General features: G+C 37.4%; 3 protein-coding genes and 1 long non-coding RNA gene across 6 annotated transcripts in view; 1 reads left to right on the forward strand and 3 right to left on the reverse strand.

The window, feature by feature from the left end:
* The window catches only part of LOC136667207 (uncharacterized), a 192,409-nt gene that overhangs the window by 83,892 nt on the left and 80,711 nt on the right, over nt 1-27,806 (forward strand). The gene's annotated exons all lie outside the window — the stretch shown is intronic.
* LOC136709740 (protein rapunzel-like) lies at nt 810-8,230 on the reverse strand. Of its 2 annotated transcripts, XM_066685202.1 has the most exons (3): nt 6,383-8,230; nt 3,204-3,325; nt 810-2,244 (listed from the first exon to the last, which is right to left on the reverse strand). In XM_066685202.1, the coding sequence occupies exon 3, from the start codon at nt 2,215-2,217 to the stop codon at nt 1,549-1,551; it is 669 nt and encodes a 222-aa protein (XP_066541299.1). In that variant the 5' UTR covers nt 2,218-2,244; nt 3,204-3,325; nt 6,383-8,230; the 3' UTR covers nt 810-1,548. The 2 variants fall into 2 exon arrangements, with proteins under 2 accessions (XP_066541299.1, XP_066541307.1); XM_066685210.1 differs by lacking the exon at nt 6,383-8,230 and having other exon boundaries at nt 3,204-3,361.
* On the reverse strand, nt 10,250-15,976 carry LOC136664665 (protein rapunzel-like). The gene is made up of 3 exons (XM_066641996.1): nt 15,823-15,976; nt 12,644-12,765; nt 10,250-11,684 (listed from the first exon to the last, which is right to left on the reverse strand). Exon 3 carries the CDS (start codon nt 11,655-11,657, stop codon nt 10,989-10,991), a length of 669 nt encoding a protein of 222 aa, XP_066498093.1. The 5' UTR covers nt 11,658-11,684; nt 12,644-12,765; nt 15,823-15,976; the 3' UTR covers nt 10,250-10,988.
* LOC136709298 (protein rapunzel-like) lies at nt 19,682-27,102 on the reverse strand. 2 transcript variants are annotated; one of them, XM_066684449.1, is made up of 3 exons: nt 25,255-27,102; nt 22,076-22,197; nt 19,682-21,116 (listed from the first exon to the last, which is right to left on the reverse strand). In XM_066684449.1, exon 3 carries the CDS (start codon nt 21,087-21,089, stop codon nt 20,421-20,423), a length of 669 nt encoding a protein of 222 aa, XP_066540546.1. In that variant the 5' UTR covers nt 21,090-21,116; nt 22,076-22,197; nt 25,255-27,102; the 3' UTR covers nt 19,682-20,420. The 2 variants fall into 2 exon arrangements, with proteins under 2 accessions (XP_066540546.1, XP_066540552.1); XM_066684455.1 differs by lacking the exon at nt 25,255-27,102 and having other exon boundaries at nt 22,076-22,233.

Genomic DNA, 27,806 nt, shown 5'->3' on the forward strand with positions numbered 1-27,806 from the left:
AAATTATTAAGCAGCAGAGTAGGTATGTTTGCAGGTAACTCCAGCGAAACAAGGTTTGAAAGCCTAGTAGCAACCTTGCCCCAAAATGAAGCTACAGGAGGGTATTTCTAATACATATGTAGAAATGTACCACAAGCCTTTGTAAAACACAGTGTGCACATAGGGTTATTAGGAAACCTAGGGTTAGGGAAAAATCCTACGGGTATGTCCACAACTATGCCTGTTAATAAATAAGGTTGAATTTGAGCTCTTGATTACAGGTTTAGTTACAGGATCAAGAATAAGCAATAAATCAAATAAATTACCAGAGCTAAAGGAATGGTTAAATTTAATGACAGAAACTGCTGCTCATGACAATATGTTAGCTAGAATATCAGGCTATACAAGAAATGAGGCATGGCAAAACCTATGGGTACAAATAAAACTTAAGGGGTAGTGCAATTCGCAATAACCTCATCCATGCCCAGTGTCTCCACTTCCTGTTTCTAAATGTCTGTAATGGATGAATATATTCAGAAATATGTATTTTGTTCTTTCATTCATTTATAAATATGTACGTCTCCTTATATATTTTTTTATTCTGAAATTGTATGTATATATATATATATATATATATATATATATATATATATATATATATATATTTGCTCTATACTATATGTTATTGATGAAGTGTGAAATAAAAACTTTAAATACAAAAAATAAATACACGCTTGAAATAGATAATATTTATGTAATGAATCTATATATGAGTTTCATTTTTGAATTGAATTACTGAAATAAATTAACTTTTTGATGATTTTCTAATTTATTTATACACAGTACAATCCCGGGCAGGAACATCCATGGCTTAATATGCACATATGCACGGAAATAACAATAGTTTCTGTAATACAATGCTATGATTGACTGTATCTAATGCTTTAGATAGATCAGTGAAGACCCCAATTGTTATTTCATTATTATCAAGTGCTCTGGAATTCTTTTCAGTTAATTAAATTAGGGCCATGTATGTAGAATGTTTTTGCCAGAAGCCATACTGATCATGATATGACAGTTTGTGTTTATTGAGCTGAAGAATAAGTTGGTTGTACACAGATTAATGATGGCTGAAGTAGGGCTGGGGATTAACCTGTCAGGGGATTAAAAAATATTTAAACTCATTAAAGAAACAAGAAGTCACACAGTTGAGTGAAAAACCTTCTTTATTTCAGCACTGGTGAGAAATTTTGGTCTGAGAACAGAAGTTGACCAAACAGTCAGTTTCCCAATCTACTTTGTATATTATTTTTTGCAAAGCACAAAGTGCTATTTAATATAAATATATAGCTCAGCATATAATCAGAAAATAAGAGATTAATATATATTTAGTGGTTTTCCTGCTTCAACACACACACTGCAACTCTGAAGGACTTGTTCATTAACTGATTAGTTTTATCAGGTGTGTTGGGAGAAGGAAAAGCAACAGATGTGCAGTTTGGGGTGCTTCCAGGACGAGGGTTGACAGACATTGCACTAGGAGACTGTTGTGAGGAAAAGGAGGAGCGATCACTTGCACTTCTCCAGCTCTTCCTGCATCTTCTTCTGCACGTTTTCCATCTTCCCAGCCCATTCCTTGCTCAAATCTTCTTCGTCGTCCCCGATGATGGCGGCGTGGCCCATGAGGGCGATTAGGCCGATGCAGAAGAGGTAAGTGAGGCGAGTGCAGAGGCACTCCATCACCCTCCGGCGTCCATGGCAGTGGGTCATGTACACCTCCAGGATGGGTTTGCTGAAGACCTTGGGTTTCCCCATCACACCATCGTACAGCGTGTGCAGGTTCTGGTCGCCCATGTCGTTGGCAAAGCTGTCTTCAAAGTCGGCTTTCTTGCTCGGCTGTTCCACAATCTCCATGAACTTGCGGAACTGGTTGCGGATGTTCTCCTCCACTTGGTGGTACTGGTTGTCCAGCGTCTCCTTCTGGATCTGCAGCAGGGTGCTTTGGTTCTTCTGTGAGATCTCGTCCATCGCCCGGTTCACTTTTCTGAAATCTTGCTTCAGACTCTGGAACTCTTCATCATCAATGTTGTTGAGAACCAAGCGGATCAGCGAGCCCGTCACGCCAAAGATAGGGTTCACCACCGCTGCTGCTGTGGAGATTGTAGCAACACACTCCAGGGCTTTCACCAGTCCTGCTTTCAGCTTTTCCCTATCTTTTGATATCTCATTGACAGCCATGGCAAAGATTTCTTCAACTCCTAATGTCTAAAAGGGAAGAAAAGGCCACAGTACACCAAAAAATTTATTCATAATATAAACTGAACTACTTTCAACACACTAACACCACCACATCTGTTCCACTGCAGCACTAATAATTTTCCACCACCCAATTCATACCTGCTCTGTGGTGGTCTTGACCATTGAGGAACAGAGTGAAAGGGGACTAGCAAAGTATGAAGAGCAACCAATGGACTACAGTTTGTAATTGGAGAAAAACATAGTGCAACTTTAAAGTCAGTGAAGCTGATTAAACGGACAGTGAGTGTAGATACAAGGAGGTTATTTTAATGTTATGGCTGATTGGTGTATTTCATTTCTCTCCTAACGGTACCTGGTATCTACAGAATGGTTACTTTACAAGAGAAGGAGAAACGTTTTTAATGTATATCTGAATTCCATGTAAGAATATTTTTGTACAAGTAATTTTTGAGCAGTTTTTTATTATCATATCATTTTCACAAAGTGTTTAGCCTGTGTCATCTAATTGGGTTAAACAAGCAAAAATACAGAAAGATGCATACAACTTTCAAACCATGATTTGGCTCTAAAAATATAATTTTACAAATGTTTGGGCACCCCTGGATAAATTATATATTTGGCTGATTTTTTAACTAAATTAAAATAATAACTATTTATAATAGCAATAATAGCTAATTAAAAAGTTATTTGAAAAAAACATGCAAATGTTAAAGCACATTTTATGTTTTCTAATACGTTAAACTGTGAATATGAAAAACTGCACTAAAGTTAGCAAATGTGTTTCCAAAAGGTTTGCATATAACTACTTAAATCAGATTACACATGAAAAACACAATAATAAGGGCTGGTTTATCTTAAGTCTGATATAAAGAAATAAATGCATCAAGATGATGACAAAATGACTTTGCACAGGGCATGTTGACTGATAGAGTGAAGAGAAAATGGAGCCAAGTGGAGGATCTTACCTGCTTTGTGTCTGTAGCTGGGCCCTTTCTGATGGTGCTGCTTTAGATAAGCAATAATTTAAGACAGAAGTTCTCCACACATTCTCAGATATCTGATTATATATAGTCTTCTTAAACTGCAGCTGAAACACAATATAAAGCTTATGATTGGCTCCAAAGAAAACCTTACCTTATTTGGACTACCATAATGCGAGACATTTTTAAATGTTCTGTTACTTAGAAAAACAATTTAAAAGTGTGAAAGGAAACCAGGATCCAGTTTCTTATCTCTGTGCTTTAAGAGGAAACTTCGTCAACACATCTTAAAAAAGGTTCAGTGTCGGTTAGTCAGTATCTCTCTGCAAATTATTTTAGTATTGTGTGTTCCTCTTGAGTGCGTGCAGTTGTTGGTGCGTCCAAAACATGCAAAATCAAAGTTATATTTCCAGCTAAAGTGAGTAGCACAGTAGTTATGAACAAGACCTGTAGGTACCAAATGATACTGGAATTTATTTAGAGATTTCCAAAATGGCCATGAAATGATACATCTGATCTTTTCTGAAACTATAAGTGATATGTCCAAAATATTGGCCACTTCTTCTGAAATCAAGAACAATAGAATGTTTCTCACTTTCTGTGCAGTAACAGGTTCTACTGTACTACAAAGTTTTTGAGTAGATAATGAAACGTCTGTAAGGATTTGAAAGCATTCCATCATGAGAAAATGTCTGAGGTCAGGAACTGGTGTTGGATAAATACCTTTGGGTTACACATCTGAAAGGTTTTAGATGGAACTGTAATGTTGCTGAGGCATCTAAAAGCAGGTGGAGGCTTCTAGAGACCATTTCAATGTCCTGGGTTTCCCTTTGAGAAGATAGGTGAGAGGAACTGTGATGCTGCTAAAACCACATATGAATCTTTGGTTGAAATTCGCAAAGCCCAGGAATCTTTGAAGCTCTTTGATGGATTTAGGTTTTGAGGTCATTGTGTAATTGCTGATACCTTGTTCTGGTATGTAGCCAAGAAGGATTATCTGAGTTTTATGGAATACACATTTTTCCAGTTTAACAAACAAATTGTGTTCTTGAAGATGTGTGAGAACTTGCTTGACATGGTGAATGTGTTCTCTGAGGGTCTTAAAGTAAACAAGAATGTCGTCAATGTAACAGATCATCCATTTATTGGGCATATCTCTAAAAATCATATCTCTATCTCTGTGTCATTAATGAAAATTAGAAGACAGAGGGCGCATTGACCAATCCATAACTCATTACCAGATATTCAAAATGACCTGATGATTTCATGAATGCAGTCTTTCATTCACCCCATCACGAATTCTGATAAGGTTATATGTAGTGTTGCACCGATACGGATACCGTATCAGTATTGGCACCATTGCTGGCACTTAAACACAGTATCGTATCGGCTACAGAGAGCACTGATATCATAGGTGTGCTTGAAATGGTTCTCTACTCACTGTTCCCTACATGAAGTACACAGGGCACAGGACACAACCCATGAAGCAGATACTGACACGCATGCGCGCCACTATATGCAGCTCGAGTTTATATTGGAGCAGATTGTAAACAGACTGGATATTTCACACTACACGACTGTTTTTGTCGGTTTTAACATACTACATGACCCCAGACCCCCCAACCAAACACACAACTCACGTTTCCTAGGAGACAAGGATAAATACACTGTACAATCTGTACAAGTATGGTTATTAGTATGGGCACTGCTGTTTGTAAAGATTCACAAAGAAAATAACATGTAAAATTGGGTCGGGGAGGTGAAAATATGGTTAGTGTGGTCTCTACACATTGCACTGTACTACACAATAGTACACAGTTGTGGCTATGTTCTACCTTAAATGGTTCAGAAACTGTGCTAGAGGGAGCCCGTAGCAGTGTTCCATCATTTATGATGAAATGGAAAATTAGAATACAGTAGGAATAAAAGCTGTAACAGCATGTTTTCTGGCTCACTAGGTTCTCCTACAGGTAATGCTCATTACTTGGGGACATATGCATCCAGCACTATGTAATATATTGTAGTTTTTCATAGTTTTACTGTTTAATCTGTCCTCGGCTGTAGAGCTTCAATGAACGTGCCGGTGTTTACTTTCTATTCTCTGTTCTCATTGGCTGTTGAAGGGACTTGTTCAGCCTTGAGTTGGTGGGGAGTCTACACTACGTGACTACATCCAAAGTCGGGTACAAAAATTGTTTGATATACAGCGACTGGTCTGAATTGCAATTTAGAGGCAAAAAATATTTAGAATTGGGCTAAAAGTCATGTAGTGTGACACCAGCTTAAGGCGTGCCAAACACCACGGACTTCATTCAAGCAACCACAAAGAAGCATGCTAACACAGGTCAGCAGCAGTCCTTCAAGTGCATTTCACAGTTGTGACATATATCCTCATGACAGTGTAAAAAGCTGTGGAGCCTGCAACAGGGAAGCTGAGGACTGCTTTGGTGTTACGTCTAGCAGGGATGAGATCAATTTTATGGATAGCTGAACAAACTGTGAATAATTGATCTGGTCTCCTTTACATGATAGCTCTGTTTTGAGACTGCACCTATAAAGAGTGAGTAAAGCACTTTCATCCCAGATGCATTCTGCTGCTAATGTAAGAAACTCCAAAGCATGTTCTGCTGCTGTTTTTCTCACCTGTTTAAGTTGAAGTAATTGTTCTCCTGAATACTTACCACTAACAGAGTGGTCAAAAATATCACGAAAGACAGATACAAAGTTATTATATGGCAGGTCTATAGCATTCTGTGTACCCCACATAGCAGTAGCACAAGTGAGAGCTCATCCGTAGGAAAAGGGGTTCCTGCTGAAATACTTTGGATTACGTCAGAAAACCATTACAGTGACAAGGACTCCCACCATACTTCTCTGGAATGGCTAGATGAGGAGGGATTGACACTGTTTCTGTGAGAGCTGGTCCAGGTGGCAACAGATGTGCTTGCAGGAGTGAGATTCTGCAGCGCCACAAGCAGCTTACACACTGGACCATGTTATTACATCCATAAAATGTAGCTTTGGTGGTAAACTAACCGTTATAATCAGAGTGCAGCAGAGTCTCTATGATAACTACCCTAAATTCTAAAAAGATAATAGTTTATCCTAGCAAAGCATTCAGCACCAATCTCCTAAGCTATGAAAATATGAACCAGTGGCCTTACATGTCCCTGGTGAGGAGTGGAGATGGCTTGCAGGACTTCACAAACATGTAGGACTTTCTGAAGCTCCTGTGCAGACACAGGCCTCATAGCAGTTGAACAGCAGCCATTCTTCTTCTTCCATTGGGCTTTTGGTCAAAAAGGACATAGCCTTAGACATGGCGACCCCTCAGTCGGCGTAGGTGGCATTCTGAGAGTGCATGTGGGGATTCTCCTTTGCAGGATCTGCTTCCTTGTGCGAGCCACAGGCACATTCCGTGGTCTCTTTCATGTTCCAGGCCTGGCGTTGAGCTTTGCTGGATTGAAACTGTAGCTGCCTAATCTTAATTTCTCATTTTTTATTGCCCTGGGGCAACTTTACCATGTTTAAGAGTGAGTAAGAGAAATAGGCCTCTGTGTAACGCCATATTTATTCCCCAGGGAAATGGGAAGTGATGAATTACAAATTAAAGGTTCCTAGATACTTTGATACACTTTATACACTACAGTAGAAATAACGTAAATGGTTCAAATACATTTATTTCCAAGATAAAGTTAAGGGTGCCAATAATTGTGGAACAGGTCATTTTATGGGAAATAGTTATTTCTTAGTCAGGATTTTTTTTTTTACTTGAGTTGAAGGTTGCTTTTTTCTCATTTTTTTTCAGAGTGAGATTATGCTTCTGCAATAAAAAATTTATTTATTTTAAGGCTTTTAACACATTTTAACTAGGTGCTCCAATAATTATGGAGGGTGCTGTAGTTAATTTACATCTAAACAAAATGGAGTAATAGTTAAACAAAAAATTAAATTTGGTAGGAAAGAAAAAGGAAATCAAGGACAATATGGAAAAGATTTAATGTATTAAAGTACTTAGAAATGGTGTTAAAATGGTCCTGTGTAACATGTATGCAGCAAATAAGACAGAATCTAATTTTTTCCATGACGTAAACAAGATGTTGGGAGAGGTCAGTGGAAAGAATATATTGGCAGGTGATTTTAATCAAGTAATGGATGCTATTTTGGACAAAAGCCGTATGATAGGACCATTATTGCCCAAAGATAGGGCTGCAGTTCGTAAAATATCATGTGACTGGGGTTTAATAGAAATTTGGAGAATAATAAATCCAAAAGCGAGGGATTGCACTTTTTTCTCTAATTGCCATAAATCTGTTTCTAGACTCGCTTACTTCTTAATATATAATTTCATGACTGATCAGATTGTACACTGCAGAATTGGAGTAATTTCTTTATCAGACCATGCACCACTGCACTTGGATGTACATTTATTCATGTTTTATTAAAAAAAAAAGTAAAGCAAAAAATAAAATATTTGCTTTGTCACTGGAGGAAGATCTAAATTAATTTTTTAGGATCAATATAGGAAGCACCAATATTTCAACAGTTTGGGAATCCTCAAAGGCATATGTTAGGGGGAAGACAAACAAACAATCAAACAATCAGAAAAAACAAACAATCATTAAAATACAGAAACTTGAGACCTAAATTTCCAAATTAGAAAAAGATCTCGACTGTACTCAAATACAATATTCAAAGAATTCTGTAAGCTTAAGTTCCAGCTAAATAAAATTTATAATAGGTAAGCAGAATATGCTCTATTCAGTTTAAAAACAAATTATTACGAAAGTGGGGAAAAAGCTGGGAAATTTCTTTCTCGGCATTTGAAGATACAAGACACATCCCATATAATACCAGCTATTGAAACACCAAAAGGTCTGGTTTACTCATTGAAAGAAATAAATGAAAATGTTTATCAGTTTTATTCAAATTTATACAGTCCCTCCTCTAATGCCATGCCTAATGAATTAAATATATACTTACAAAAAATAGACATTCCAAAGTTAACATTGGAACAGATGAAGTTCCTAGACGCCCCAATAACACAAGAGGAAGTACACAGGGCTATTTTGTCAATGTAAATGAGGAAATCATTGGGAGAAGATGGGTTACTGGTAGAATATTTTAAAGCCTATATAAATATTGTTACACCAGTTTTGACAGACGTTTTCTTAGAAACACTAGAAAATGCTCACTCCCACCAACTTTTAATGAAGCACTAATATAGGTAATACACAAAAAGATAAGTCTCTTACAAATCCTGCTAATTATAGGCCCATCAGTTTAATAAATGTAGATCAACAGTAATAATAATTTAAATTCACAAATGTTTGTGTAAGATTTGCATTTGTAAACCAAGTGTCTTGAATGTGTCAATCAGTACCTTCTCAAACGGCTTAAAATGTGCAAGAGCAGACCTTTTTAAGGTTCCAAATGTGACAGTGGGAGTTTTTGAATGAGGTGGAAAAAATCCACACATTCGCCTTCTCTGCTACATGTGCGAATCTCTTTTTGCAGTTGCGGATTATTGATTCTGTTTTGACGGCCAATTGATGGACCAATAGGAAAGCTTTAGCTGGACCAATCGGATTGCGAGGTTTGTTTAACCAATCAGAACATTGATTTGTTACTCTGAGCCATAGCGGTTTCCACCAAATGAACTCCGGTCCTTGAACCGGTTCTGTTCCTGATTCTTGGAACCTTGGTTATTTCCAGTGAACCGCCATGCAACAGATCTGCTGAAACCCCAATTGCTGTATTTCTTTATTTCTTTATGCGTTTGATGGTGTAGAGTGGGGTTTTTTGATTGGAGCCCTAAACAGATTTGGTTATTACAAAATGGATAAGAATTATTTTTTTTTTGTGATCAATTTTTTATTGTTTTAACAAGAACAGTAACCAGTACTACAAAGACATATAACACAAACATAAATCTCACATAAACACACACACCAGAAACACAAATACAAGCATCAACAGAAAAAGGAACCTAACAGGGAAAAAAAAAAAAAAGTAGAGGGAAGGGGGGTTGTTTAACAGCATATTCTTCAGGGAGGCAATTGCATCGTAACAAATATTAACATTAGCTTCATTAGCACCATTAACTCTGGCAGTAGAGAGTTCTATATACATTATGTCCATGAAAGAAAAAGAGGTTTCCAACGAAATGCAACCAATTTCTTTGCTGCAGTGAGACCTGCTAGAATAATACGTTTCTTAATTTTGGAAAGAGAGAGTTCTGAAAATTATTAAGCAGCAGAGTAGGTATGTTTGCAGGTAACTCCAGCGAAACAAGGTTTGAAAGCCTAGTAGCAACCTTGCCCCAAAATGAAGCTACAGGAGGGTATTTCTAATACATATGTAGAAATGTACCACAAGCCTTTGTAAAACACAGTGTGCACATAGGGTTATTAGGAAACCTAGGGTTAGGGAAAAATCCTACGGGTATGTCCACAACTATGCCTGTTAATAAATAAGGTTGAATTTGAGCTCTTGATTACAGGTTTAGTTACAGGATCAAGAATAAGCAATAAATCAAATAAATTACCAGAGCTAAAGGAATGGTTAAATTTAATGACAGAAACTGCTGCTCATGACAATATGTTAGCTAGAATATCAGGCTATACAAGAAATGAGGCATGGCAAAACCTATGGGTACAAATAAAACTTAAGGGGTAGTGCAATTCGCAATACCCTCATCCATGCCCAGTGTCTCCACTTCCTGTTTCTAAATGTCTGTAATGGATGAATATATTCAGAAATATGTATTTTGTTCTTTCATTCATTTATAAATATGTACGTCTCCTTATATATTTTTTTATTCTGAAATTGTATGTATATATATATATATATATATATATATATATTTGCTCTATACTATATGTTATTGATGAAGTGTGAAATAAAAACTTTAAATACAAAAAATAAATACACGCTTGAAATAGATAATATTTATGTAATGAATCTATATATGAGTTTCATTTTTGAATTGAATTACTGAAATAAATTAACTTTTTGATGATTTTCTAATTTATTTATACACAGTACAATCCCGGGCAGGAACATCCATGGCTTAATATGCACATATGCACGGAAATAACAATAGTTTCTGTAATACAATGCTATGATTGACTGTATCTAATGCTTTAGATAGATCAGTGAAGACCCCAATTGTTATTTCATTATTATCAAGTGCTCTGGAATTCTTTTCAGTTAATTAAATTAGGGCCATGTATGTAGAATGTTTTTGCCAGAAGCCATACTGATCATGATATGACAGTTTGTGTTTATTGAGCTGAAGAATAAGTTGGTTGTACACAGATTAATGATGGCTGAAGTAGGGCTGGGGATTAACCTGTCAGGGGATTAAAAAATATTTAAACTCATTAAAGAAACAAGAAGTCACACAGTTGAGTGAAAAACCTTCTTTATTTCAGCACTGGTGAGAAATTTTGGTCTGAGAACAGAAGTTGACCAAACAGTCAGTTTCCCAATCTACTTTGTATATTATTTTTTGCAAAGCACAAAGTGCTATTTAATATAAATATATAGCTCAGCATATAATCAGAAAATAAGAGATTAATATATATTTAGTGGTTTTCCTGCTTCAACACACACACTGCAACTCTGAAGGACTTGTTCATTAACTGATTAGTTTTATCAGGTGTGTTGGGAGAAGGAAAAGCAACAGATGTGCAGTTTGGGGTGCTTCCAGGACGAGGGTTGACAGACATTGCACTAGGAGACTGTTGTGAGGAAAAGGAGGAGCGATCACTTGCACTTCTCCAGCTCTTCCTGCATCTTCTTCTGCACGTTTTCCATCTTCCCAGCCCATTCCTTGCTCAAATCTTCTTCGTCGTCCCCGATGATGGCGGCGTGGCCCATGAGGGCGATTAGGCCGATGCAGAAGAGGTAAGTGAGGCGAGTGCAGAGGCACTCCATCACCCTCCGGCGTCCATGGCAGTGGGTCATGTACACCTCCAGGATGGGTTTGCTGAAGACCTTGGGTTTCCCCATCACACCATCGTACAGCGTGTGCAGGTTCTGGTCGCCCATGTCGTTGGCAAAGCTGTCTTCAAAGTCGGCTTTCTTGCTCGGCTGTTCCACAATCTCCATGAACTTGCGGAACTGGTTGCGGATGTTCTCCTCCACTTGGTGGTACTGGTTGTCCAGCGTCTCCTTCTGGATCTGCAGCAGGGTGCTTTGGTTCTTCTGTGAGATCTCGTCCATCGCCCGGTTCACTTTTCTGAAATCTTGCTTCAGACTCTGGAACTCTTCATCATCAATGTTGTTGAGAACCAAGCGGATCAGCGAGCCCGTCACGCCAAAGATAGGGTTCACCACCGCTGCTGCTGTGGAGATTGTAGCAACACACTCCAGGGCTTTCACCAGTCCTGCTTTCAGCTTTTCCCTATCTTTTGATATCTCATTGACAGCCATGGCAAAGATTTCTTCAACTCCTAATGTCTAAAAGGGAAGAAAAGGCCACAGTACACCAAAAAATTTATTCATAATATAAACTGAACTACTTTCAACACACTAACACCACCACATCTGTTCCACTGCAGCACTAATAATTTTCCACCACCCAATTCATACCTGCTCTGTGGTGGTCTTGACCATTGAGGAACAGAGTGAAAGGGGACTAGCAAAGTATGAAGAGCAACCAATGGACTACAGTTTGTAATTGGAGAAAAACATAGTGCAACTTTAAAGTCAGTGAAGCTGATTAAACGGACAGTGAGTGTAGATACAAGGAGGTTATTTTAATGTTATGGCTGATTGGTGTATTTCATTTCTCTCCTAACGGTACCTGGTATCTACAGAATGGTTACTTTACAAGAGAAGGAGAAACGTTTTTAATGTATATCTGAATTCCATGTAAGAATATTTTTGTACAAGTAATTTTTGAGCAGTTTTTTATTATCATATCATTTTCACAAAGTGTTTAGCCTGTGTCATCTAATTGGGTTAAACAAGCAAAAATACAGAAAGATGCATACAACTTTCAAACCATGATTTGGCTCTAAAAATATAATTTTACAAATGTTTGGGCACCCCTGGATAAATTATATATTTGGCTGATTTTTTAACTAAATTAAAATAATAACTATTTATAATAGCAATAATAGCTAATTAAAAAGTTATTTGAAAAAAACATGCAAATGTTAAAGCACATTTTATGTTTTCTAATACGTTAAACTGTGAATATGAAAAACTGCACTAAAGTTAGCAAATGTGTTTCCAAAAGGTTTGCATATAACTACTTAAATCAGATTACACATGAAAAACACAATAATAAGGGCTGGTTTATCTTAAGTCTGATATAAAGAAATAAATGCATCAAGATGATGACAAAATGACTTTGCACAGGGCATGTTGACTGATAGAGTGAAGAGAAAATGGAGCCAAGTGGAGGATCTTACCTGCTTTGTGTCTGTAGCTGGGCCCTTTCTGATGGTGCTGCTTTAGATAAGCAATAATTTAAGACAGAAGTTCTCCACACATTCTCAGATATCTGATTATATATAGTCTTCTTAAACTGCAGCTGAAACACAATATAAAGCTTATGATTGGCTCCAAAGAAAACCTTACCTTATTTGGACTACCATAATGCGAGACATTTTTAAATGTTCTGTTACTTAGAAAAACAATTTAAAAGTGTGAAAGGAAACCAGGATCCAGTTTCTTATCTCTGTGCTTTAAGAGGAAACTTCGTCAACACATCTTAAAAAAGGTTCAGTGTCGGTTAGTCAGTATCTCTCTGCAAATTATTTTAGTATTGTGTGTTCCTCTTGAGTGCGTGCAGTTGTTGGTGCGTCCAAAACATGCAAAATCAAAGTTATATTTCCAGCTAAAGTGAGTAGCACAGTAGTTATGAACAAGACCTGTAGGTACCAAATGATACTGGAATTTATTTAGAGATTTCCAAAATGGCCATGAAATGATACATCTGATCTTTTCTGAAACTATAAGTGATATGTCCAAAATATTGGCCACTTCTTCTGAAATCAAGAACAATAGAATGTTTCTCACTTTCTGTGCAGTAACAGGTTCTACTGTACTACAAAGTTTTTGAGTAGATAATGAAACGTCTGTAAGGATTTGAAAGCATTCCATCATGAGAAAATGTCTGAGGTCAGGAACTGGTGTTGGATAAATACCTTTGGGTTACACATCTGAAAGGTTTTAGATGGAACTGTAATGTTGCTGAGGCATCTAAAAGCAGGTGGAGGCTTCTAGAGACCATTTCAATGTCCTGGGTTTCCCTTTGAGAAGATAGGTGAGAGGAACTGTGATGCTGCTAAAACCACATATGAATCTTTGGTTGAAATTCGCAAAGCCCAGGAATCTTTGAAGCTCTTTGATGGATTTAGGTTTTGAGGTCATTGTGTAATTGCTGATACCTTGTTCTGGTATGTAGCCAAGAAGGATTATCTGAGTTTTATGGAATACACATTTTTCCAGTTTAACAAACAAATTGTGTTCTTGAAGATGTGTGAGAACTTGCTTGACATGGTGAATGTGTTCTCTGAGGGTCTTAAAGTAAACAAGAATGTCGTCAATGTAACAGATCATCCATTTATTGGGCATATCTCTAAAAATCATATCTCTATCTCTGTGTCATTAATGAAAATTAGAAGACAGAGGGCGCATTGACCAATCCATAACTCATTACCAGATATTCAAAATGACCTGATGATTTCATGAATGCAGTCTTTCATTCACCCCATCACGAATTCTGATAAGGTTATATGTAGTGTTGCACCGATACGGATACCGTATCAGTATTGGCACCATTGCTGGCACTTAAACACAGTATCGTATCGGCTACAGAGAGCACTGATATCATAGGTGTGCTTGAAATGGTTCTCTACTCACTGTTCCCTACATGAAGTACACAGGGCACAGGACACAACCCATGAAGCAGATACTGACACGCATGCGCGCCACTATATGCAGCTCGAGTTTATATTGGAGCAGATTGTAAACAGACTGGATATTTCACACTACACGACTGTTTTTGTCGGTTTTAACATACTACATGACCCCAGACCCCCCAACCAAACACACAACTCACGTTTCCTAGGAGACAAGGATAAATACACTGTACAATCTGTACAAGTATGGTTATTAGTATGGGCACTGCTGTTTGTAAAGATTCACAAAGAAAATAACATGTAAAATTGGGTCGGGGAGGTGAAAATATGGTTAGTGTGGTCTCTACACATTGCACTGTACTACACAATAGTACACAGTTGTGGCTATGTTCTACCTTAAATGGTTCAGAAACTGTGCTAGAGGGAGCCCGTAGCAGTGTTCCATCATTTATGATGAAATGGAAAATTAGAATACAGTAGGAATAAAAGCTGTAACAGCATGTTTTCTGGCTCACTAGGTTCTCCTACAGGTAATGCTCATTACTTGGGGACATATGCATCCAGCACTATGTAATATATTGTAGTTTTTCATAGTTTTACTGTTTAATCTGTCCTCGGCTGTAGAGCTTCAATGAACGTGCCGGTGTTTACTTTCTATTCTCTGTTCTCATTGGCTGTTGAAGGGACTTGTTCAGCCTTGAGTTGGTGGGGAGTCTACACTACGTGACTACATCCAAAGTCGGGTACAAAAATTGTTTGATATACAGCGACTGGTCTGAATTGCAATTTAGAGGCAAAAAATATTTAGAATTGGGCTAAAAGTCATGTAGTGTGACACCAGCTTAAGGCGTGCCAAACACCACGGACTTCATTCAAGCAACCACAAAGAAGCATGCTAACACAGGTCAGCAGCAGTCCTTCAAGTGCATTTCACAGTTGTGACATATATCCTCATGACAGTGTAAAAAGCTGTGGAGCCTGCAACAGGGAAGCTGAGGACTGCTTTGGTGTTACGTCTAGCAGGGATGAGATCAATTTTATGGATAGCTGAACAAACTGTGAATAATTGATCTGGTCTCCTTTACATGATAGCTCTGTTTTGAGACTGCACCTATAAAGAGTGAGTAAAGCACTTTCATCCCAGATGCATTCTGCTGCTAATGTAAGAAACTCCAAAGCATGTTCTGCTGCTGTTTTTCTCACCTGTTTAAGTTGAAGTAATTGTTCTCCTGAATACTTACCACTAACAGAGTGGTCAAAAATATCACGAAAGACAGATACAAAGTTATTATATGGCAGGTCTATAGCATTCTGTGTACCCCACATAGCAGTAGCACAAGTGAGAGCTCATCCGTAGGAAAAGGGGTTCCTGCTGAAATACTTTGGATTACGTCAGAAAACCATTACAGTGACAAGGACTCCCACCATACTTCTCTGGAATGGCTAGATGAGGAGGGATTGACACTGTTTCTGTGAGAGCTGGTCCAGGTGGCAACAGATGTGCTTGCAGGAGTGAGATTCTGCAGCGCCACAAGCAGCTTACACACTGGACCATGTTATTACATCCATAAAATGTAGCTTTGGTGGTAAACTAACCGTTATAATCAGAGTGCAGCAGAGTCTCTATGATAACTACCCTAAATTCTAAAAAGATAATAGTTTATCCTAGCAAAGCATTCAGCACCAATCTCCTAAGCTATGAAAATATGAACCAGTGGCCTTACATGTCCCTGGTGAGGAGTGGAGATGGCTTGCAGGACTTCACAAACATGTAGGACTTTCTGAAGCTCCTGTGCAGACACAGGCCTCATAGCAGTTGAACAGCAGCCATTCTTCTTCTTCCATTGGGCTTTTGGTCAAAAAGGACATAGCCTTAGACATGGCGACCCCTCAGTCGGCGTAGGTGGCATTCTGAGAGTGCATGTGGGGATTCTCCTTTGCAGGATCTGCTTCCTTGTGCGAAGCACAAGGTGGTCTCTTTCATGTTCCAGGCCTGGCGTTGAGCTTTGCTGGATTGAAACTGTAGCTGCCTAATCTTAATTTCTCATTTTTTATTGCCCTGGGGCAACTTTACCATGTTTAAGAGTGAGTAAGAGAAATAGGCCTCTGTGTAACGCCATATTTATTCCCCAGGGAAATGGGAAGTGATGAATTACAAATTAAAGGTTCCTAGATACTTTGATACACTTTATACACTACAGTAGAAATAACGTAAATGGTTCAAATACATTTATTTCCAAGATAAAGTTAAGGGTGCCAATAATTGTGGAACAGGTCATTTTATGGGAAATAGTTATTTCTTAGTCAGGATTTTTTTTTTTACTTGAGTTGAAGGTTGCTTTTTTCTCATTTTTTTTCAGAGTGAGATTATGCTTCTGCAATAAAAAATTTATTTATTTTAAGGCTTTTAACACATTTTAACTAGGTGCTCCAATAATTATGGAGGGTGCTGTAGTTAATTTACATCTAAACAAAATGGAGTAATAGTTAAACAAAAAATTAAATTTGGTAGGAAAGAAAAAGGAAATCAAGGACAATATGGAAAAGATTTAATGTATTAAAGTACTTAGAAATGGTGTTAAAATGGTCCTGTGTAACATGTATGCAGCAAATAAGACAGAATCTAATTTTTTCCATGACGTAAACAAGATGTTGGGAGAGGTCAGTGGAAAGAATATATTGGCAGGTGATTTTAATCAAGTAATGGATGCTATTTTGGACAAAAGCCGTATGATAGGACCATTATTGCCCAAAGATAGGGCTGCAGTTCGTAAAATATCATGTGACTGGGGTTTAATAGAAATTTGGAGAATAATAAATCCAAAAGCGAGGGATTGCACTTTTTTCTCTAATTGCCATAAATCTGTTTCTAGACTCGCTTACTTCTTAATATATAATTTCATGACTGATCAGATTGTACACTGCAGAATTGGAGTAATTTCTTTATCAGACCATGCACCACTGCACTTGGATGTACATTTATTCATGTTTTATTAAAAAAAAAAGTAAAGCAAAAAATAAAATATTTGCTTTGTCACTGGAGGAAGATCTAAATTAATTTTTTAGGATCAATATAGGAAGCACCAATATTTCAACAGTTTGGGAATCCTCAAAGGCATATGTTAGGGGGAAGACAAACAAACAATCAAACAATCAGAAAAAACAAACAATCATTAAAATACAGAAACTTGAGACCTAAATTTCCAAATTAGAAAAAGATCTCGACTGTACTCAAATACAATATTCAAAGAATTCTGTAAGCTTAAGTTCCAGCTAAATAAAATTTATAATAGGTAAGCAGAATATGCTCTATTCAGTTTAAAAACAAATTATTACGAAAGTGGGGAAAAAGCTGGGAAATTTCTTTCTCGGCATTTGAAGATACAAGACACATCCCATATAATACCAGCTATTGAAACACCAAAAGGTCTGGTTTACTCATTGAAAGAAATAAATGAAAATGTTTATCAGTTTTATTCAAATTTATACAGTCCCTCCTCTAATGCCATGCCTAATGAATTAAATATATACTTACAAAAAATAGACATTCCAAAGTTAACATTGGAACAGATGAAGTTCCTAGACGCCCCAATAACACAAGAGGAAGTACACAGGGCTATTTTGTCAATGTAAATGAGGAAATCATTGGGAGAAGATGGGTTACTGGTAGAATATTTTAAAGCCTATATAAATATTGTTACACCAGTTTTGACAGACGTTTTCTTAGAAACACTAGAAAATGCTCACTCCCACCAACTTTTAATGAAGCACTAATATAGGTAATACACAAAAAGATAAGTCTCTTACAAATCCTGCTAATTATAGGCCCATCAGTTTAATAAATGTAGATCAACAGTAATAATAATTTAAATTCACAAATGTTTGTGTAAGATTTGCATTTGTAAACCAAGTGTCTTGAATGTGTCAATCAGTACCTTCTCAAACGGCTTAAAATGTGCAAGAGCAGACCTTTTTAAGGTTCCAAATGTGACAGTGGGAGTTTTTGAATGAGGTGGAAAAAATCCACACATTCGCCTTCTCTGCTACATGTGCGAATCTCTTTTTGCAGTTGCGGATTATTGATTCTGTTTTGACGGCCAATTGATGGACCAATAGGAAAGCTTTAGCTGGACCAATCGGATTGCGAGGTTTGTTTAACCAATCAGAACATTGATTTGTTACTCTGAGCCATAGCGGTTTCCACCAAATGAACTCCGGTCCTTGAACCGGTTCTGTTCCTGATTCTTGGAACCTTGGTTATTTCCAGTGAACCGCCATGCAACAGATCTGCTGAAACCCCAATTGCTGTATTTCTTTATTTCTTTATGCGTTTGATGGTGTAGAGTGGGGTTTTTTGATTGGAGCCCTAAACAGATTTGGTTATTACAAAATGGATAAGAATTATTTTTTTTTTGTGATCAATTTTTTATTGTTTTAACAAGAACAGTAACCAGTACTACAAAGACATATAACACAAACATAAATCTCACATAAACACACACACCAGAAACACAAATACAAGCATCAACAGAAAAAGGAACCTAACAGGGAAAAAAAAAAAAAAGTAGAGGGAAGGGGGGTTGTTTAACAGCATATTCTTCAGGGAGGCAATTGCATCGTAACAAATATTAACATTAGCTTCATTAGCACCATTAACTCTGGCAGTAGAGAGTTCTATATACGTTATGTCCATGAAAGAAAAAGAGGTTTCCAACGAAATGCAACCAATTTCTTTGCTGCAGTGAGACCTGCTAGAATAATACGTTTCTTACTTTTGGAAAGAGAGAGTTCTGAAAATTATTAAGCAGCAGAGTATGTATGTTTGCAGGTAACTCCAGCGAAACAAGGTTTGAAAGCCTAGTAGCAACCTTGCCCCAAAATGAAGCTACAGGAGGGTATTTCTAATACATATGTAGAAATGTACCACAAGCCTTTGTAAAACACAGTGTGCACATAGGGTTATTAGGAAACCTAGGGTTAGGGAAAAATCCTACGGGTATGTCCACAACTATGCCTGTTAATAAATAAGGTTGAATTTGAGCTCTTGATTACAGGTTTAGTTACAGGATCAAGAATAAGCAATAAATCAAATAAATTACCAGAGCTAAAGGAATGGTTAAATTTAATGACAGAAACTGCTGCTCATGACAATATGTTAGCTAGAATATCAGGCTATACAAGAAATGAGGCATGGCAAAACCTATGGGTACAAATAAAACTTAAGGGGTAGTGCAATTCGCAATAACCTCATCCATGCCCAGTGTCTCCACTTCCTGTTTCTAAATGTCTGTAATGGATGAATATATTCAGAAATATGTATTTTGTTCTTTCATTCATTTATAAATATGTACGTCTCCTTATATATTTTTTTATTCTGAAATTGTATGTATATATATATATATATATATATATATATATTTGCTCTATACTATATGTTATTGATGAAGTGTGAAATAAAAACTTTAAATACAAAAAATAAATACACGCTTGAAATAGATAATATTTATGTAATGAATCTATATATGAGTTTCATTTTTGAATTGAATTACTGAAATAAATTAACTTTTTGATGATTTTCTAATTTATTTATACACAGTACAATCCCGGGCAGGAACATCCATGGCTTAATATGCACATATGCACGGAAATAACAATAGTTTCTGTAATACAATGCTATGATTGACTGTATCTAATGCTTTAGATAGATCAGTGAAGACCCCAATTGTTATTTCATTATTATCAAGTGCTCTGGAATTCTTTTCAGTTAATTAAATTAGGGCCATGTATGTAGAATGTTTTTGCCAGAAGCCATACTGATCATGATATGACAGTTTGTGTTTATTGAGCTGAAGAATAAGTTGGTTGTACACAGATTAATGATGGCTGAAGTAGGGCTGGGGATTAACCTGTCAGGGGATTAAAAAATATTTAAACTCATTAAAGAAACAAGAAGTCACACAGTTGAGTGAAAAACCTTCTTTATTTCAGCACTGGTGAGAAATTTTGGTCTGAGAACAGAAGTTGACCAAACAGTCAGTTTCCCAATCTACTTTGTATATTATTTTTTGCAAAGCACAAAGTGCTATTTAATATAAATATATAGCTCAGCATATAATCAGAAAATAAGAGATTAATATATATTTAGTGGTTTTCCTGCTTCAACACACACACTGCAACTCTGAAGGACTTGTTCATTAACTGATTAGTTTTATCAGGTGTGTTGGGAGAAGGAAAAGCAACAGATGTGCAGTTTGGGGTGCTTCCAGGACGAGGGTTGACAGACATTGCACTAGGAGACTGTTGTGAGGAAAAGGAGGAGCGATCACTTGCACTTCTCCAGCTCTTCCTGCATCTTCTTCTGCACGTTTTCCATCTTCCCAGCCCATTCCTTGCTCAAATCTTCTTCGTCGTCCCCGATGATGGCGGCGTGGCCCATGAGGGCGATTAGGCCGATGCAGAAGAGGTAAGTGAGGCGAGTGCAGAGGCACTCCATCACCCTCCGGCGTCCATGGCAGTGGGTCATGTACACCTCCAGGATGGGTTTGCTGAAGACCTTGGGTTTCCCCATCACACCATCGTACAGCGTGTGCAGGTTCTGGTCGCCCATGTCGTTGGCAAAGCTGTCTTCAAAGTCGGCTTTCTTGCTCGGCTGTTCCACAATCTCCATGAACTTGCGGAACTGGTTGCGGATGTTCTCCTCCACTTGGTGGTACTGGTTGTCCAGCGTCTCCTTCTGGATCTGCAGCAGGGTGCTTTGGTTCTTCTGTGAGATCTCGTCCATCGCCCGGTTCACTTTTCTGAAATCTTGCTTCAGACTCTGGAACTCTTCATCATCAATGTTGTTGAGAACCAAGCGGATCAGCGAGCCCGTCACGCCAAAGATAGGGTTCACCACCGCTGCTGCTGTGGAGATTGTAGCAACACACTCCAGGGCTTTCACCAGTCCTGCTTTCAGCTTTTCCCTATCTTTTGATATCTCATTGACAGCCATGGCAAAGATTTCTTCAACTCCTAATGTCTAAAAGGGAAGAAAAGGCCACAGTACACCAAAAAATTTATTCATAATATAAACTGAACTACTTTCAACACACTAACACCACCACATCTGTTCCACTGCAGCACTAATAATTTTCCACCACCCAATTCATACCTGCTCTGTGGTGGTCTTGACCATTGAGGAACAGAGTGAAAGGGGACTAGCAAAGTATGAAGAGCAACCAATGGACTACAGTTTGTAATTGGAGAAAAACATAGTGCAACTTTAAAGTCAGTGAAGCTGATTAAACGGACAGTGAGTGTAGATACAAGGAGGTTATTTTAATGTTATGGCTGATTGGTGTATTTCATTTCTCTCCTAACGGTACCTGGTATCTACAGAATGGTTACTTTACAAGAGAAGGAGAAACGTTTTTAATGTATATCTGAATTCCATGTAAGAATATTTTTGTACAAGTAATTTTTGAGCAGTTTTTTATTATCATATCATTTTCACAAAGTGTTTAGCCTGTGTCATCTAATTGGGTTAAACAAGCAAAAATACAGAAAGATGCATACAACTTTCAAACCATGATTTGGCTCTAAAAATATAATTTTACAAATGTTTGGGCACCCCTGGATAAATTATATATTTGGCTGATTTTTTAACTAAATTAAAATAATAACTATTTATAATAGCAATAATAGCTAATTAAAAAGTTATTTGAAAAAAACATGCAAATGTTAAAGCACATTTTATGTTTTCTAATACGTTAAACTGTGAATATGAAAAACTGCACTAAAGTTAGCAAATGTGTTTCCAAAAGGTTTGCATATAACTACTTAAATCAGATTACACATGAAAAACACAATAATAAGGGCTGGTTTATCTTAAGTCTGATATAAAGAAATAAATGCATCAAGATGATGACAAAATGACTTTGCACAGGGCATGTTGACTGATAGAGTGAAGAGAAAATGGAGCCAAGTGGAGGATCTTACCTGCTTTGTGTCTGTAGCTGGGCCCTTTCTGATGGTGCTGCTTTAGATAAGCAATAATTTAAGACAGAAGTTCTCCACACATTCTCAGATATCTGATTATATATAGTCTTCTTAAACTGCAGCTGAAACACAATATAAAGCTTATGATTGGCTCCAAAGAAAACCTTACCTTATTTGGACTACCATAATGCGAGACATTTTTAAATGTTCTGTTACTTAGAAAAACAATTTAAAAGTGTGAAAGGAAACCAGGATCCAGTTTCTTATCTCTGTGCTTTAAGAGGAAACTTCGTCAACACATCTTAAAAAAGGTTCAGTGTCGGTTAGTCAGTATCTCTCTGCAAATTATTTTAGTATTGTGTGTTCCTCTTGAGTGCGTGCAGTTGTTGGTGCGTCCAAAACATGCAAAATCAAAGTTATATTTCCAGCTAAAGTGAGTAGCACAGTAGTTATGAACAAGACCTGTAGGTACCAAATGATACTGGAATTTATTTAGAGATTTCCAAAATGGCCATGAAATGATACATCTGATCTTTTCTGAAACTATAAGTGATATGTCCAAAATATTGGCCACTTCTTCTGAAATCAAGAACAATAGAATGTTTCTCACTTTCTGTGCAGTAACAGGTTCTACTGTACTACAAAGTTTTTGAGTAGATAATGAAACGTCTGTAAGGATTTGAAAGCATTCCATCATGAGAAAATGTCTGAGGTCAGGAACTGGTGTTGGATAAATACCTTTGGGTTACACATCTGAAAGGTTTTAGATGGAACTGTAATGTTGCTGAGGCATCTAAAAGCAGGTGGAGGCTTCTAGAGACCATTTCAATGTCCTGGGTTTCCCTTTGAGAAGATAGGTGAGAGGAACTGTGATGCTGCTAAAACCACATATGAATCTTTGGTTGAAATTCGCAAAGCCCAGGAATCTTTGAAGCTCTTTGATGGATTTAGGTTTTGAGGTCATTGTGTAATTGCTGATACCTTGTTCTGGTATGTAGCCAAGAAGGATTATCTGAGTTTTATGGAATACACATTTTTCCAGTTTAACAAACAAATTGTGTTCTTGAAGATGTGTGAGAACTTGCTTGACATGGTGAATGTGTTCTCTGAGGGTCTTAAAGTAAACAAGAATGTCGTCAATGTAACAGATCATCCATTTATTGGGCATATCTCTAAAAATCATATCTCTATCTCTGTGTCATTAATGAAAATTAGAAGACAGAGGGCGCATTGACCAATCCATAACTCATTACCAGATATTCAAAATGACCTGATGATTTCATGAATGCAGTCTTTCATTCACCCCATCACGAATTCTGATAAGGTTATATGTAGTGTTGCACCGATACGGATACCGTATCAGTATTGGCACCATTGCTGGCACTTAAACACAGTATCGTATCGGCTACAGAGAGCACTGATATCATAGGTGTGCTTGAAATGGTTCTCTACTCACTGTTCCCTACATGAAGTACACAGGGCACAGGACACAACCCATGAAGCAGATACTGACACGCATGCGCGCCACTATATGCAGCTCGAGTTTATATTGGAGCAGATTGTAAACAGACTGGATATTTCACACTACACGACTGTTTTTGTCGGTTTTAACATACTACATGACCCCAGACCCCCCAACCAAACACACAACTCACGTTTCCTAGGAGACAAGGATAAATACACTGTACAATCTGTACAAGTATGGTTATTAGTATGGGCACTGCTGTTTGTAAAGATTCACAAAGAAAATAACATGTAAAATTGGGTCGGGGAGGTGAAAATATGGTTAGTGTGGTCTCTACACATTGCACTGTACTACACAATAGTACACAGTTGTGGCTATGTTCTACCTTAAATGGTTCAGAAACTGTGCTAGAGGGAGCCCGTAGCAGTGTTCCATCATTTATGATGAAATGGAAAATTAGAATACAGTAGGAATAAAAGCTGTAACAGCATGTTTTCTGGCTCACTAGGTTCTCCTACAGGTAATGCTCATTACTTGGGGACATATGCATCCAGCACTATGTAATATATTGTAGTTTTTCATAGTTTTACTGTTTAATCTGTCCTCGGCTGTAGAGCTTCAATGAACGTGCCGGTGTTTACTTTCTATTCTCTGTTCTCATTGGCTGTTGAAGGGACTTGTTCAGCCTTGAGTTGGTGGGGAGTCTACACTACGTGACTACATCCAAAGTCGGGTACAAAAATTGTTTGATATACAGCGACTGGTCTGAATTGCAATTTAGAGGCAAAAAATATTTAGAATTGGGCTAAAAGTCATGTAGTGTGACACCAGCTTAAGGCGTGCCAAACACCACGGACTTCATTCAAGCAACCACAAAGAAGCATGCTAACACAGGTCAGCAGCAGTCCTTCAAGTGCATTTCACAGTTGTGACATATATCCTCATGACAGTGTAAAAAGCTGTGGAGCCTGCAACAGGGAAGCTGAGGACTGCTTTGGTGTTACGTCTAGCAGGGATGAGATCAATTTTATGGATAGCTGAACAAACTGTGAATAATTGATCTGGTCTCCTTTACATGATAGCTCTGTTTTGAGACTGCACCTATAAAGAGTGAGTAAAGCACTTTCATCCCAGATGCATTCTGCTGCTAATGTAAGAAACTCCAAAGCATGTTCTGCTGCTGTTTTTCTCACCTGTTTAAGTTGAAGTAATTGTTCTCCTGAATACTTACCACTAACAGAGTGGTCAAAAATATCACGAAAGACAGATACAAAGTTATTATATGGCAGGTCTATAGCATTCTGTGTACCCCACATAGCAGTAGCACAAGTGAGAGCTCATCCGTAGGAAAAGGGGTTCCTGCTGAAATACTTTGGATTACGTCAGAAAACCATTACAGTGACAAGGACTCCCACCATACTTCTCTGGAATGGCTAGATGAGGAGGGATTGACACTGTTTCTGTGAGAGCTGGTCCAGGTGGCAACAGATGTGCTTGCAGGAGTGAGATTCTGCAGCGCCACAAGCAGCTTACACACTGGACCATGTTATTACATCCATAAAATGTAGCTTTGGTGGTAAACTAACCGTTATAATCAGAGTGCAGCAGAGTCTCTATGATAACTACCCTAAATTCTAAAAAGATAATAGTTTATCCTAGCAAAGCATTCAGCACCAATCTCCTAAGCTATGAAAATATGAACCAGTGGCCTTACATGTCCCTGGTGAGGAGTGGAGATGGCTTGCAGGACTTCACAAACATGTAGGACTTTCTGAAGCTCCTGTGCAGACACAGGCCTCATAGCAGTTGAACAGCAGCCATTCTTCTTCTTCCATTGGGCTTTTGGTCAAAAAGGACATAGCCTTAGACATGGCGACCCCTCAGTCGGCGTAGGTGGCATTCTGAGAGTGCATGTGGGGATTCTCCTTTGCAGGATCTGCTTCCTTGTGCGAGCCACAGGCACATTCCGTGGTCTCTTTCATGTTCCAGGCCTGGCGTTGAGCTTTGCTGGATTGAAACTGTAGCTGCCTAATCTTAATTTCTCATTTTTTATTGCCCTGGGGCAACTTTACCATGTTTAAGAGTGAGTAAGAGAAATAGGCCTCTGTGTAACGCCATATTTATTCCCCAGGGAAATGGGAAGTGATGAATTACAAATTAAAGGTTCCTAGATACTTTGATACACTTTATACACTACAGTAGAAATAACGTAAATGGTTCAAATACATTTATTTCCAAGATAAAGTTAAGGGTGCCAATAATTGTGGAACAGGTCATTTTATGGGAAATAGTTATTTCTTAGTCAGGATTTTTTTTTTTACTTGAGTTGAAGGTTGCTTTTTTCTCATTTTTTTTCAGAGTGAGATTATGCTTCTGCAATAAAAAATTTATTTATTTTAAGGCTTTTAACACATTTTAACTAGGTGCTCCAATAATTATGGAGGGTGCTGTAGTTAATTTACATCTAAACAAAATGGAGTAATAGTTAAACAAAAAATTAAATTTGGTAGGAAAGAAAAAGGAAATCAAGGACAATATGGAAAAGATTTAATGTATTAAAGTACTTAGAAATGGTGTTAAAATGGTCCTGTGTAACATGTATGCAGCAAATAAGACAGAATCTAATTTTTTCCATGACGTAAACAAGATGTTGGGAGAGGTCAGTGGAAAGAATATATTGGCAGGTGATTTTAATCAAGTAATGGATGCTATTTTGGACAAAAGCCGTATGATAGGACCATTATTGCCCAAAGATAGGGCTGCAGTTCGTAAAATATCATGTGACTGGGGTTTAATAGAAATTTGGAGAATAATAAATCCAAAAGCGAGGGATTGCACTTTTTTCTCTAATTGCCATAAATCTGTTTCTAGACTCGCTTACTTCTTAATATATAATTTCATGACTGATCAGATTGTACACTGCAGAATTGGAGTAATTTCTTTATCAGACCATGCACCACTGCACTTGGATGTACATTTATTCATGTTTTATTAAAAAAAAAAGTAAAGCAAAAAATAAAATATTTGCTTTGTCACTGGAGGAAGATCTAAATTAATTTTTTAGGATCAATATAGGAAGCACCAATATTTCAACAGTTTGGGAATCCTCAAAGGCATATGTTAGGGGGAAGACAAACAAACAATCAAACAATCAGAAAAAACAAACAATCATTAAAATACAGAAACTTGAGACCTAAATTTCCAAATTAGAAAAAGATCTCGACTGTACTCAAATACAATATTCAAAGAATTCTGTAAGCTTAAGTTCCAGCTAAATAAAATTTATAATAGGTAAGCAGAATATGCTCTATTCAGTTTAAAAACAAATTATTACGAAAGTGGGGAAAAAGCTGGGAAATTTCTTTCTCGGCATTTGAAGATACAAGACACATCCCATATAATACCAGCTATTGAAACACCAAAAGGTCTGGTTTACTCATTGAAAGAAATAAATGAAAATGTTTATCAGTTTTATTCAAATTTATACAGTCCCTCCTCTAATGCCATGCCTAATGAATTAAATATATACTTACAAAAAATAGACATTCCAAAGTTAACATTGGAACAGATGAAGTTCCTAGACGCCCCAATAACACAAGAGGAAGTACACAGGGCTATTTTGTCAATGTAAATGAGGAAATCATTGGGAGAAGATGGGTTACTGGTAGAATATTTTAAAGCCTATATAAATATTGTTACACCAGTTTTGACAGACGTTTTCTTAGAAACACTAGAAAATGCTCACTCCCACCAACTTTTAATGAAGCACTAATATAGGTAATACACAAAAAGATAAGTCTCTTACAAATCCTGCTAATTATAGGCCCATCAGTTTAATAAATGTAGATCAACAGTAATAATAATTTAAATTCACAAATGTTTGTGTAAGATTTGCATTTGTAAACCAAGTGTCTTGAATGTGTCAATCAGTACCTTCTCAAACGGCTTAAAATGTGCAAGAGCAGACCTTTTTAAGGTTCCAAATGTGACAGTGGGAGTTTTTGAATGAGGTGGAAAAAATCCACACATTCGCCTTCTCTGCTACATGTGCGAATCTCTTTTTGCAGTTGCGGATTATTGATTCTGTTTTGACGGCCAATTGATGGACCAATAGGAAAGCTTTAGCTGGACCAATCGGATTGCGAGGTTTGTTTAACCAATCAGAACATTGATTTGTTACTCTGAGCCATAGCGGTTTCCACCAAATGAACTCCGGTCCTTGAACCGGTTCTGTTCCTGATTCTTGGAACCTTGGTTATTTCCAGT

This window comes from Hoplias malabaricus, chromosome 1 (assembly GCF_029633855.1).
Source record: "Hoplias malabaricus isolate fHopMal1 chromosome 1, fHopMal1.hap1, whole genome shotgun sequence".
NCBI lineage: Eukaryota > Metazoa > Chordata > Actinopteri > Characiformes > Erythrinidae > Hoplias > Hoplias malabaricus.

Bases quoted from the DNA above. Each gene is read 5' to 3' on its own strand.
- LOC136664665 (XM_066641996.1), bottom strand. From the start codon at position 11,657: ATGGCTGTCAATGAGATATCAAAAGATAGGGAAAAGCTGAAAGCAGGA.
- LOC136709298 (XM_066684449.1), bottom strand. From the start codon at position 21,089: ATGGCTGTCAATGAGATATCAAAAGATAGGGAAAAGCTGAAAGCAGGA.
- LOC136709740 (XM_066685202.1), bottom strand. From the start codon at position 2,217: ATGGCTGTCAATGAGATATCAAAAGATAGGGAAAAGCTGAAAGCAGGA.